The sequence below is a fragment of the Cynocephalus volans genome, chromosome 12 (genome assembly GCF_027409185.1).
Source record: "Cynocephalus volans isolate mCynVol1 chromosome 12, mCynVol1.pri, whole genome shotgun sequence".
Taxonomy (NCBI): Eukaryota; Metazoa; Chordata; class Mammalia; order Dermoptera; family Cynocephalidae; genus Cynocephalus; species Cynocephalus volans.
The window spans coordinates 106,879,874-106,893,403 of record NC_084471.1 but is presented as its reverse complement, the minus strand read 5'-3'; the positions used below and the strand labels follow the sequence as shown (position 1 = coordinate 106,893,403).

The window sequence follows — 13,530 nt, the reverse complement described above, 5'->3', positions numbered from 1 at the left end:
TCATGGAAGGATTTGTATTACTTTTAATTCAATTTTTACACAAATTTTTTGAAGTACCCTCATATATCAAATCATCATATTGTTCGCATTAAATATATACAGTTTTATCTATCAATTATGCATCAGTAAAGCTGGGGAAGAGATGAAAACCAGACAGGTGGAGGAAACACATCATATAATTATGCTGGGAAACAACCCCTGAGCCATCGGACAGAACTTAGGAGAGGAGGCTCGTGCTCCCTCCATGTGTGCACAGAAGGGGTCTCCAGTATCATCTCCGGCACACGAAAAACACTCAATAAGTGCTCACTTTATTAATGAATAAATAAATAGTGTGTGGACCTCTCTATCATAAGTAGAATAGCTGACAGCCTGCTAATAATTCTATGGGCACCCCCTTACACATAAATAAAAAGAGCTCATCAGCTGTCTTTTTAATGATGGATGCCAATCCAACCACATGTCCATAGAGAATAATTCAGTTCATAAGTAGATCTTCATCATCTCACAAATCCACATTTGTTTACCATCACAATGGACATCATTCCAGCCCCATCTTTGTGAACGAATATTTAGCATAACACAATGCTCTTCAACATTACTGGGCTCACCTGAATGCCAGAATCTGAAAGGAAGAAAAAGGATTAGAGTATTTCTTCAAACAGTGCTTTGAATAAGGTCAGAGACAGTAAGGAGTGGGGGGATGGGGTTAAACTTTGTGGAAATCAGGGTCAGATGTGCCCAAATCAACTCTGCCCACTTCTCATGCGGTTTCTCCTCCACCTGCATCTCTGCCATGTATTTCCCTTAGAAACTGTGCTCACATTGCTTGGCACTCTCTCGCCTTATTGCATTTAATATCCTCCCGGCAGATAGGACTGTCAACCTGTAGGGCTTCCTTAAATAATAAAAAGATTCACCCCGGTCAACGTATCAACAGTTTGCTCCTTTTTTAATGCACTGCTTTTAGGGTCTGAAGAAGTAGTTAAAATCTCTGGATCTTCTACTTATCCTGTTATCTTGGACAAGGAATTTCATTTCCCTGATTCTCAGTCTTCCTATTTAAAAAATGGGGACTACAGCAGTGTCACTATATATTTCACACAGTAGCTCTGAGGATCAGTGCTGGTAACGTACTAAAGGACTTACATCATGACTTTCAGAATTTAGCATTTCCGCTTTATGAAAGATATTAAATATTAATAATTGGTTATGATGTTAATTGACATGAATTTTTGTTCTATTTAGAGATATAAATGTACTGCTTAATAGCACAGAGTTTGGTGTCAAATCCACGTGGATCTGAAGACTAGTGTTGCCACAGTTGGGTGACTTTAACTGAACTATCTCCAAACTCGATTTTTTTCATCTCCAGTGGCAAACTAGTATGTGTACCATGGGGTTCTTGTAATGATCAAATGAGATAATAACTAAAGTTATTTAACCCAGGGCCCAAGAGTTAAAAAGAAGAGGAACTATTTTAGCTTCGTACTGACAGCTGAAACACCCTAAAAGCCCCGCGTGATTGAGCACTCACATTTTTTTCACCTAATTCTATACTCACGTGACATTTTTGTTGTATGGCGTCTGATCAACCCATTGCCATTGGCTATTTCCCTGCAGGTCTGACAGCCCCACATAATAAGCATATTGTTTTCGCAGCTGACTGGTGATGAAATCCTGAGGGATGAAAAGAGAGTTGCAGTCTTTAGAGTACTCAGCTTGAATCTTAGGTAAATGACAAGAAAGGGGGAAGATTGAGGACCAGCCAGGAGGCGGCCCCAGCCTGGAGGGCAGGTCTTCCCTGACCGAGCAGGGCGAGATGGCAGATTCCTCTGCCTGTGAGCAGGTCACAGGCAACACACATGGAGCAATTTCTACCCACGACCGTAATGAATTCTCATCTCAGACTCCCTTCTCTTCCTCATTACAAAGAGATGGCATTCTTCAAAGTTGGGTACAAGAATTTTTGAAGATTTAATCATTTTTCTTCAGAGATTCTTTAATTTCATTCCTGATTATTGATTGTGCTTCTTCATGATTTAACTTGATTTTCCATTCAACTTAATACTCCTTCTCTATTAAGTAGTTAATAATTTATAAAACATTTGCATGTTGAAGTGACAAACTCATATTTCAGGCCAAAATATTTTCATCTTTCCACTTAACCTTCACATGTTATATTTTTAATGCCACAATTTCTTTTGGGGAGGGTTAGTTTTATTGAAGCAGGAAGAAGATGTGGAATGTAAAGGCCTAGGGGACAGTTTATCTACTTTAATGAAAGCCTCCTACCATAGCGCCAATATCCCAAAACAATAAAAATTTCCTTAGCCGAGAGAGATGTACAAAATCAGACAGGGCTCGCGACTCCGTTGTCTGCGAGGAAGCACCTGCTTTTCCTTGGAGTTGATCACCATCAGATGAGCCTCCAATGCAGAGCAGTTCTGCTCGCTCTCGTTCCAAGATCTTGATTCAGTAGAAATAAAGTAGCAGTTGGAACTAAATGGCTTCCAGTTTTTGGGGCAACAGCTCCAGACTTGCTCTGTATTGGGGAGAGGAGCATAAAAGCACAGTATAAGCAAATCACTTTCAAAAGTGTGTGTGTTATTAAAACAGAAGCTGGAACTCACATCCCCGCTCAGTTGTAACAAGAAGCCCCTGCCCATCACATGCCAGGGAGGCCAAGTCTACCTCCAGCAAGCAGTACTGATGCAGCTCCTCTTTTGCCTACTGGAGTGGTATCAGGAAAACCGGCTAAAATACAATGTTGAAACAAGATCCAGACTCCGAAAACATAATACAAAAATGTCCAGGGTTCAATAGAAAATAAGGCTGGTTAGTTCACTCGGTTAGAACACGATGCTGATAACACCAAGGTCAAGGGTTCGGATCCCCCAAACTGGCCAGCTGCCAATAAAACAAAAAGTTCAGAAAGAAGCAAAGGCTGAAGAAATCTAAAAGCAATGTAGACTTTTTCACAAGTGAGCCTCTATTTCCTTTCATAGAGAAATTAAGGCTCTACATATAAGAATTTTATGTCCTATATATCTGTACACTTGTAGCTTAAAGTGATCATGAGACTTAAGTTCTTAGTATGATCTACCTGGAAATCGTACTATAACTATTGATTTGGGATCCTTACAGAGTGTAATCAACAACTGAATTTTAGACACATTAATTTTTACCTTCTGTGGTCAAATTTTCTTTTTTACACTCCAATTCTGTGTGAACCAGTTCTTCTATAGTCTTTTTTTCTTCAAGAAGCTGATAATATTTTTGAAAGAATACTGGAAAAGAGAATAAAGACCATTCATTTTCCTGATAGCATTATGACTTTGCTCTTTATTGTTATTTTCTTGCATTCTGTATAGAAACAAAATCTACAAATGTCCAATTATTTGAGTAGATTCATCCTGAATGAAAAGATTTCCCATCACCCCACAGTCAATGTAATCTTACTACTACTGATTTTGAAACCATAAATACGCCCAGGAATAGCTGAAAGATCAGTAGTTGAAAGAGGACATGACAGGTCCATCATAATGAGTCTGAAGGGACTTATCCATATTTCCCTTCAATACTTAATGTAGGATGCATGTAGAGGCTAAACCTTGGGAAGACAGAGTAGAGGGTGGATAAATACTTGCACTTAATGATGCACACAGGCTGGGACTTTTGTGGGGGTTGAAATGAGCTAATTCTGAGGAGTTCTGTGTTACTTTGATGAATGGAGGATTTAAAAACAAAACCCAACATTGATCAAGAGCACAATACTCCCTTCCTCTTCTTTCCTTCGCTCGCTCCATCTCAACTGGCTCTTACCCCTCAGCACACTAACACTCTCATGTCTCTCCCAGTTTAAAACTAACCTACCTTTCCCTGTAGACACTGTTTTTTTTTTCTTTCCTCCTCACTTCCCATTTGCTCCTTGTCCCACTACATTTGGGCTTTTGCTTCCACCACCTCACTAAAACCATCCTTGAAATAGATCCTCAGTAATATCCTAGGACCACTTATTAGTCATCCTCCTGTTTACCTCTTACAATATTTGACCCCAGTTTCTTTCCTCTCAACTCTTGGGACACTGCTCTTTCCTGGTTTGGCCTCATCTTTCTTGCTGCTGCTTCTTATATTCTTTTATATGCTCCTCTTCCTCCATCCACCTCTTTTAAAATGTAACATTCCCCAGAGTTCCATCCTTATCCCTCCTTCTCATAATAAATCTTCCCCCTGAATGGCATCATATATCTCATGGTGTCACCTGCTATTTATATGTAAATGACTTCCAGAGCTCTCTTCTGAAATCCAGACAAATGTCTCCCATTAGACATATGCATTTAAAGTTCCCACAGTCATACAAAAACTCAACATGCCCAAAACTTAAATCATCTTCTAAATCAAACCTACTACCCATCCTCTATTGTCTACCTCTTTAAATAACTTCACGATTTCTCAGTTAACCAACTCAGAATATTGGAGTCACTCTTTATTTCTTTGGGTCCCTTACTCCCCAGATGTAAATCTTCATCAAGCGGCTCTTTATTCTGCTTCCTTTATCACTCAAAGCTACGTCCTCTTCTTTTTTCACTAACACTAGACTCTTTGCCTCCAGTTTTGTCCTCATATATCCATTTTCCACACCTCTGCAAAAACATATTTCTGTCAGTCAAGTTTATTATGATTCCTGTTTCAAACTCTTCAGTGGCTCTCCATGACTGTGACATATTGCAAAAATGGCCACAATTTTCAGGCCTCCCTGTATGCACATTCATCTGCAATGTGACTTTGGAGCTTCTCCAATCAAGGAATAGGGTCTTTTTCCCCACCAGTTGAATCTGGGCTGCCTTTAAAGCTTCCTTTGGCCAATAGAATGTGCAGAAACAGCTCTGTGCTGGTTCCACATCAAGACTTCAAGAGGCTTTGCTTACTTCTGCTCTCAGTCTGAAAGTTGCTATGTGAATGAGCTCAGGCTAGACGATGAATGTTGAGAGAAATGTGGCCAAATTGCTCCTGTCCTTCCAGCTGACATCTTGTTCCTCAAAAGTTGAGTTACCTGTGACTGGTACCTGACTACACGTGTGTAAGTTTGGTCAGGACCAGAGGAAACTCCCAACTGAGACCAGTCTAAATGGCCAAACCACAGAATCATGAGCTAAATAAATAATTGGTTTTTTTAATCCACTAAGCAGCAAAAAATAATTGATAAAATAAACTTTAGGGGAAAAAGTCCAAACACAACACTCTTCATAACCTGAGTCCTATTTATTTCTACCACCTACAACTCCATTTCTTAGCTCTTTCGTTAGTACATGTTCCAGTCATGCATACTTATATTTCCCCCGATTTTTCCATGCTTCGTCATATCTCTGTGTCATTATCAGTACACACAGCTCTAGACGTCACCTCCTCCAAGAAGCCTACTTCAGTCTCCTGTGCCTACTTCTTACCTGCACAAGATTTATCATATAATGTTGTAACCAGTGGGTTATTTGACTATTCTCTCAATTTCCTGAGACCAGGCAGGGGCTGTGGCTCTGTCTGGACTCTCTGGGACAGTGCCTGACATATAGCAGATGGCCATTACTATTTATTGAACAGCCAAATGAATGAATAAAATATCTACTCAAATATATACTATTTTTTATGCCTTGTAAAAATTTGCTGAATTCTGAAAGCCAAAGATATGTAGAATACACCTGTTTGCTAAATTGGCTTTTATATCTCACACAGTCCTGAGCACGACTGAAAAAATTAGAATGAAATTCAATGGAGAACTCTTCCTGGAATATTTTTTCCCATCTCCTTCTTGTCCACCTGCTCATCTCAAAATATAAGTGCCTGTGCACTCACATAAGACAGGCCTTATAAATGCTATTAAGGAAATATAGATTTGTCCTCACGTTCACAATGTCTAGTATAGAGATAATGCCCCATAGATTTTACTTTCCGACAAAAACACGTATACTCACATACTCTCATACTCTTCAACTTCTCTAAAGAAAATGAATTCTATTATTTTTATAGGAGAATAATCCAAATAAAGGGCAAAATTGCCAATGGATTCCCACAAATGGCATCCCCCAGAGAAAATTTATTTTTCAGATTTCTGGATAAACCCATTGTTAAATGTCAGTTTCTAATGGATACCTTCTCTCTGTGTAAGGCAGACACTGCTTACTGATTCAGTTGGAATACTTACTGATAAAAGCAGTAAAGAATGAGATTGCCGATAGCAGGAGAAATATCAGCAGTGAAGTACAAAGCAGCTTAGAAAAGCTGTGATTACTTTCATGAGGGGTAGTCTTCTCTTTGGGAGCTGAAGGAGAAACCAAATTAGTTTCATCAGTAATAAGTTCTGTCCTGACTTCCTCTTCCTCCTCTTCTCCCTTGTCTTGGATGACATGCAATTACTAATGGTCTGACACTTAAAATAATATTGTTTTAGTCCATTTTGTGTTGCTATAACAGAATTACCTGAGACTGGGTAATTTATAAAGAGAGGTTTATTTGGCTTATGATTCTGGGACAGCTGCATCTGGCACAGGCCTCAGGCTGCTTCTCCTCATGGTGGAAAGCGGCAGGCAGCCGGCGGGTACAAGCAGATCACATGGCGAGAAGAAGCGAGAGAGAGAAGCAAGAGGGAGAGGAGGTGCCAGAGTCTTTTTAAGCAACACGCTCTCGCGGGAACTAATCGAGCGAGAACTCACTCATTAATCCCCCCTCCCCCAGGGAGAGCATTAATCCATTCATGAGGGATCCGCCCCCATGACTCAATCAGTTTCCAACACTGTCACACTGGAGATCAAATTTCCACATGAGTTTTGGAGGGGACAGCACATGCAAACTCAATCATTCCACCCCTGGCCCCCCAAACTCATGTCATTCTCACATACAAAATTCAATCCCAAAATTCTATCCCAACAGTCCCAAAAGTCTTAGCTTGTTCCAGCACCAACTTAAAAATTCAAAGTCCAAAGTCTCCTCTGAGACCAAAACCAAAAGTCCTTCCAGCTGTGAAATAATGGTGGAGCAGACATTGGGTACACATTCCCATTCCAAAAGGGAGGAATAGGCCGATGAAAGGAGAAACAGGCCCCAAACAAGTCCAAAACCCAGCAGGACAGACATTAAATTTTAAAGCTCCAAAATAATCTTTTTGGATTTCAAGTCCTGTGTCCTGGACACAATGGGGCATTTGGGCCCCCAAAGCATCAGGCAGCCTTGTTCCCACAGCTCTGCCAGGCACAGCTCAGTGGGCCACACTGGTGCCTGTGGCTTTTCCAGGCCTGTGTTGCATGTTACCAGTGGCCCCGAAGTTCTGGGGTCCTGGTGGCAGCCCTGCTGCATTGGCTATACTAGACATTTCCCTGGTGGCAGCTCTCTGTGGGGGCTCTGACCCCACTTGCCTGCTCAGCATTGCTCTAATAGATGGTCTCTGCAGTGGCTACACCCCTGCAGCAAGTCTCTGCCTGGGCCCCCAGGCTTTTCCACACAGACCCTGGAAACTAGGTGGACGCTGCCACACCTCCACTGTTCTCGTGTCCGGCCAGCCTGCAGACTTAACACAACATGGATGCCACTGAGGTTTCAGGCCTCTACTCTCCAGGGCTGCTGCATGAAGCACACTTGGGGCCACTCCAGCCGGAGTAGCTGGGATGCAGGGAGCAGGATCCTGAAGGCAGCTGTGCTCCAAGTCTCTCCTCCAGGATAACTCACCTTCTAGGCCTCAGGGTCTGTGATGGGTAGGGCCCCCTTCCAGACTTCTGAAATGCCTGCAGGGCTCTCCTCTCATTTTCTGCTCTATTAGCATCTAGCTGCCTCAGTGCCAAGGTAATGTCTTTAGCAACCAGTTTATCTGCTTCGCCATTGCATTTTTTACTGGCTCTCTGCTTCTTTACCACATGGCCACGCTGCAAATTTTCCAAATCTTCATGCTCTGATTCTCTTTTAAATTCTGGCTTTACATCATGGTTTTGCTGCCAACTCAGAGTAGGCTCTTAAAAGTAACCATGCAGCTTCCTTAATGCTTTGCTGCTTAGAAATTTCTTTGGCCAAATGTTCTGGTTCACAACTCTTAAGTTCCAACTTCAACAAAGTGCAAGCCAGGTTCCCTGCTATGGTGTAGCAAGGGTGATCTTTTGTCCAATTCCCAGTAAGTTCCTCATTCCTATCTGAGACCTCATCATCTGCATGGCCTTTACTGTCCACATTTCTATCAGCATTCTGCTCACAACCACATAAGTCTCTAAGACATTCCAAACTTTCCCTCATCTTTTTCTCTTCTTTTAAGTTCTCCAAACTCTTCCAACCTTTGCCCATTACCCAGCTCCAAAGATGCATCCACATTTTCAGGAATCTGTTTAGCAACACCCACTCCTCAGTACCAATTTTCTGTTTTAGTCCATTTTGTGTTGCTATAACAGAATTACCTGAGACTGGGTAATTTATAAAGAAGAGAGATTTATTTGGCTTATGATTCTGGGACAGCTGCATCTGGCATGGGCCTCAGGCTGCTTCTACTCATGGTGGAAAGTGGCAGGCAGCCAGCAGGTACAAGCAGATCACATGGCGAGAGAGGAAGAGAGAGAGAGAGAGAGAGAGAGAGAGAGAGAGAAGGTGCCAGGGTCTTTTTAAGCAACGAGCTCTCACGGGAACTAATTGAGCGAGAACTCACTCATTAATCCCCCCTCCCCCAGGGAGAGCATTAATCCATTCATGAGGGATCCACCCCCATGACTCAATCAGTTTCCAACACTGCCACTTTGGGGATCAAATTTCTACATGAGTTTTGGAGGGGACGACACATCCAAACTCCATCAAATACCAAAATAGAAGTAGAGAGAAAATAATAATTTTTACTTTACAAGCTTAGGAAATACAAGTACATACAAGCACAAATTCCTACCATTGAGGATAACTTTTATTTTGGTATGTATCATTCCAGCAATTTTAAAAGTGAATATTACATATATGTACATTTTCCCACATGACTGACATACCATAAATACTAATTTCTGACCTACTGTTTTCTTTTACACTATATCATGAAAATTTTTCATACCATCACATTTTTTAATACTCTTTATTACGGTTTATAGTAGTTTATTATATATTTAAATAATCTTCCAGATTGTTTCCAGCTTTACTTTAAGCAATACTATGGCAGATAAATCTTTATAATTATCTCTCTTTAAGATAAGATCAGTTTTTTTAGTCACTATCTCATGATTAGGAATCATGTCTTTAAGTTATGATATATTGTCACAGAGGGACAAAGCCCTCAGTATTATATAATACAATTTCATTTTTAGAAAAAAATACATAAACACATTTATGTATATTTATATATGGAACCATATACACAAAAATACAAATTATGATTTTTCTGTAGATGGTAAGAGCAAGTATAATTTAAATTTTTCTCTAATGAGCATTACTACTCGTATAATAAAGAAATTACATACAGCTTTTAAAGGGGGGGGGCACTTTTTCTAACTTTTTCTTTAACACAGAGGTGTTCTAAAAGAGTGAGCAGTCCTGCCCCTTGAACCCCCATAACTTCTTGCATTCTACATGCCTTTTTTCCTCTCTCTTGCTCTGTATCTGTGATATCACACATGCCCCCCAAACTACCTTTTATCCACTCCCAAATTCAATTGAGTCTGTCTCAGAGATGCTATATGCAGTAGATTTTCTCTTTTCAGGAAAAATTGCCTGGAAATTTAAGGGACTTTCTCTGTAAGACTTTCTAGTCTCTAATCTGTGTTGGTGTTTTGTTCCACATCAGTCCAGTACTAACAAATACACCCTTTCCACCCAAACTCTTCCCCTCTAACTGATTGAGAAACAGATCTCGCTAATTCATCCGTAACTCCTGAATCTGGGCTGAAGGTTTCAGAAGCCATACTTAACCTCTTGACTCCAGCCTCACTCAGCCCTGGAAGACGCAGAAGCACAACTTCTCAGCCTCATAGCACTCTCCTTAGCTCAGGACAGTAGTTGATTTCTCACACCTCAGTTTTCTTATACTCAGCAGAGTTGAGGGTAAAAACAGTATCATGAAATCTCTTCTTCCCCACTGTACAACTCTACAACTCCTCAATGTTATCTACAAGCAGCTCAACCTTCTGAGAGACTCCTATGTCTCCAACATCACCCACGCCTTGTTTGTAAACCCTCTCTTCATCCTTCATCACTAACTCTGACCATCAGAAAATGTATTTTACCTGCAGCAGAGTCTGAGTTGATGCCTGAGGACTTGGATTCATTTTTGAACGTCACTTCAGCATAAGTGATTTCCAAAGCCATATTCAGAAGATACCTTCTGCCTTCTTCAGAAAATCGTTTTATCCCCTCCTTAAAATATCTTATGAATGATAACCAAGCATGTGGTAAATTGTCTACTTTCTATCACTCAACTGGATGAAAACAGAGGCAACGAATAGACAAGTACTCTGAGAGGTATCTCATGAGAACTAAAAACTGCAATGCAGAGCCACTCAGTCCACAGAAAGAGGTTCAAGCCCCAGGAGGAACAAAGTGAGAATCACGGCTTTAAACATATGCTAGCAAAGGTCATAAAAGGGGGAACTCAAAGGGTGGAGGAAAGAAGGGGGAAGGAAAGGAAAAGAGGAACCAAACAATTGGGGAAGTCTTTTCTGAGAACCGTGTTCTCTGAACTCACCAGCAAATATAAAACTCACGCACTTCCACATGCAAACATAATTGTTAAAAAACCAGGCAACCTAAGCAAACACTCATTCACATCGCATTCATCTCATCATTTTTTGCTGATCAGGTAACTTCTTGGCACAACATTCTAAGAGACTCATTGACACCAAACTCACATCGGCCTCCCGTTTTCAAGAGTCAGAGTCCTCTAGTAAAAGCACGAGTAAATCTGACGCTTTCTGAAGATGCTCTCCATGCTCTCTGCTTTTCCCTGTTCATCGTAACTAACTTCCTCATGAATCTCCATTCATTTTGCTACCAGTCACCAGCAGAACCCCTGGAAGCAGCTCTCTTTACTGGATGCTGCAGGAGGAGGCTAGTCTTCACCCCACACCTCTCTAGTCCTTTGATCTCCACACCACCTCGACAAAAGGCCATCCAGGTACACATGACTATGTTTTCACAGTTAGGGAAAATGAAATCACAGTGTAGAAAGGGATAAAGTTGAACTGAGTGCTAAATATGACTTTTTCCAAAAGCCAAGAGGAAAACACTCCAAAATCTAAATCCTTCATAAAGAATCTTTCCACAGACTTGTTCCCAGCTCACACTCAGATGTTCTGCCCTCAGCTCTTCCTGAATGATCCTCCTTCTTTTAATATCCCCCAAACTCCTTTTTCTCCTGCATAGCACACACACGCACGCACGCACGCACACACACGCGCGCACGCACGCACGCACACACGCACGCACACACGCACGCACGCACACACACACACACGCACGCACGCACACACACGCACACGCGCGCGCACACGCACGCACACACACACGCACGCACGCACACGCGCACACGCACGCACGCACACACACGCACACACGCACCCTACATACTTACCTCTACCTTTACTTCTATATTTCTTTATTTCTATATCTATTTCTGTATCTAAACATATTGAAAACCATGAGTTCACACTAATACCTCTAATTCCAATCTAACCCCACCTGTTTTATTCTAATTTTCTCACTCTTCACATGATATAGTTTAGACATGTTGTTCCCCAAAAGCTCATGTGGAAATCTGATCCTCGATGTAGCCGTGTTGAAAGGTAGCCTAGTGGGAGGTGTTCGGGGCATGGGGGTGGATCCCTTATGAATAGATTAAGGCCCTCCCTGGGGAGTGAGTGAAATGGTAGAAATGGATTCGTTCCCATGAGAGGGGGCTGTTAAAAAGAGCCTGGCACCTCCCCTTTCTCTCTTGCTTTCTCTCTCGCCATGTGGTCTTGCACCCGCAGGCTGCCCTGCCACTTTCCTCCATGAGTAGAATCAGCCTGAGACCCTTCCAGATTCAGCTGCCCCAGAATCATGAGCCAAAGAAACCCCTTTTCTTTATGAATTATGCTGCCTCGGGTATTCCATTATAACAACACAAGAACAGATGAACACACCACATTTCTAACTCCCTTCTGTGACAATAGGAAACCTGTTTTCATTATCTTTAACTAATTTGCTTACTTGACCCATCTCCTGGATGCTACCGACCCCCGTCTTTGCGGCACTGCCCCCCACTCAGAGGCCCTCCTCTCCCTGGTTGGGCTCTGACCCCCTGCCCCCTGCATTGACGTCTTCCCCACTCTGCTTGGATGTTCTCGCACGAGGCCAGCCAGCCCTGCCCAGAGACATCCTCTCGCCTTGCTGAGGTCCTGACACTCTGTGCTACTCTGCTGTGCTACTCTGCTGTGCTCTGGTTCCTGGTGCTGGTCCCCTAGCCACCGCTGAGACTCCCTTAGTCTATAACATGCCACACAAAGTTCCTGCTGTGGGTGGAAGCTCCCCTCACCCTGTAGGGCTCTGCCACCCCACACTGGGATATTCCACCACATGGACAGCTCACTTATCCCTCTTGGTCTTTGAAACCTACCCCAGGTCTACCCTCTGCAAGGATGCTCTCCTCACCATGCTTAGTCTCAGAGTCCCAACCCACACTGGGCTAACACCATGCACAGGCAACTATGGGTGCCTTCCTCACCTCTGCCAGATGCTGACATCCCACACCAGGCCCTCCACAAGGACTCTCTCCTCACCCACTTGGGGCTCTGACTCCCCATAGAAGGTGACCTGTGCATGGATTCCCTCATTGGCCTGCTTGTGCTCTGACTCCCTGCACCAGACCACCCCACCACCTTGGAATTTCCCAAGTAGTAGGAGTGTGTTTGTTATTCATGGTGAGCCTTGATATTTTACGCTAATGAGGACTGTCATGAGGGGCTCCCAGAAACTTTATGCTAACAGGATGATTCAAGATGGGGGCTGGCTGTGCCAGAAAAACCGACATATGATTAGACTGTTGGAACTATGAGCCATGAGATACCTGCTCAGGCAAGGAAGGGATGCTGGATATTGAGTTCAACTTCATGACCAATGATTCAATCAGTCATGCCTATGTAATGAGCCCCAATAAAAACTCTGAATATTGAAGCTCGGGTGAGTTTCCTGATTTGCAAAACTCTGTCTATTGTCACACATTAAGGTGCTGGGAAGGTGACACATCCACGGGGTCAATGCAAGTTTTACATTTGGGACCCTCCCCCCATGTGTCTCCCCCTTTGGCTGGCTCTGACTTTTATTCTCTTGCTGTTATAAAACTGTTATCATAAGTCACAAATTATAAAACCTGAGATAGTCACAGGAGCCCCCAAATTTGTGAGCAGTTGATTAGAAGTGAGAGGAGCCCTGGGAACCACTGAACTTGTGGCTGGTATCTGAAATAAGGGCAGTCTTGTGGAGGGTGTGCCCTTAACCAGTGAGATTTGACCTAACTCTGTTGGGTGGTGTCACAGCTCATTGTGATACCCC

At 42.5% G+C, this 13,530-nt stretch overlaps 1 protein-coding gene across 4 annotated transcripts; it reads right to left on the bottom strand.

Annotated features, from left to right (window-relative positions):
• Positions 1-483: 483 nt before the first annotated feature.
• Positions 484-10,318, bottom strand: CLEC4A (C-type lectin domain family 4 member A). Of its 4 annotated transcripts, XM_063076071.1 has the most exons (6): positions 10,230-10,318; positions 6,203-6,319; positions 3,189-3,290; positions 2,394-2,545; positions 1,565-1,680; positions 484-625 (listed from the first exon to the last, which is right to left on the bottom strand). In XM_063076071.1, exons 1-6 carry the CDS (start codon positions 10,309-10,311, stop codon positions 484-486), a joined length of 711 nt encoding a protein of 236 aa, XP_062932141.1. In that variant the 5' UTR covers positions 10,312-10,318. The 4 variants fall into 4 exon arrangements, with proteins under 4 accessions (XP_062932141.1, XP_062932142.1, XP_062932143.1 ...); XM_063076072.1 differs by lacking the exon at positions 3,189-3,290; XM_063076073.1 differs by lacking the exon at positions 6,203-6,319.
• Positions 10,319-13,530: the final 3,212 nt, after the last annotated feature.

What these genes read in the sequence shown, in the direction of transcription:
- CLEC4A (XM_063076071.1), bottom strand. Translation starts at nt 10,311, where the DNA reads ATGGCTTTGGAAATCACTTATGCTGAAGTGACGTTCAAAAATGAATCC. An exon ending in ATTCTTTACTGCTTTTATCA is followed by an intron (nt 3,291 to 6,202) that starts GTAAGTATTCCA and finishes TCTCTTTTCCAG; the next exon opens with TATTCTTTCAAAAATATTAT. An exon ending in AGAAAATTTGACCACAGAAG is followed by an intron (nt 2,546 to 3,188) that starts GTAAAAATTAAT and finishes TCCCCAATACAG; the next exon opens with AGCAAGTCTGGAGCTGTTGC.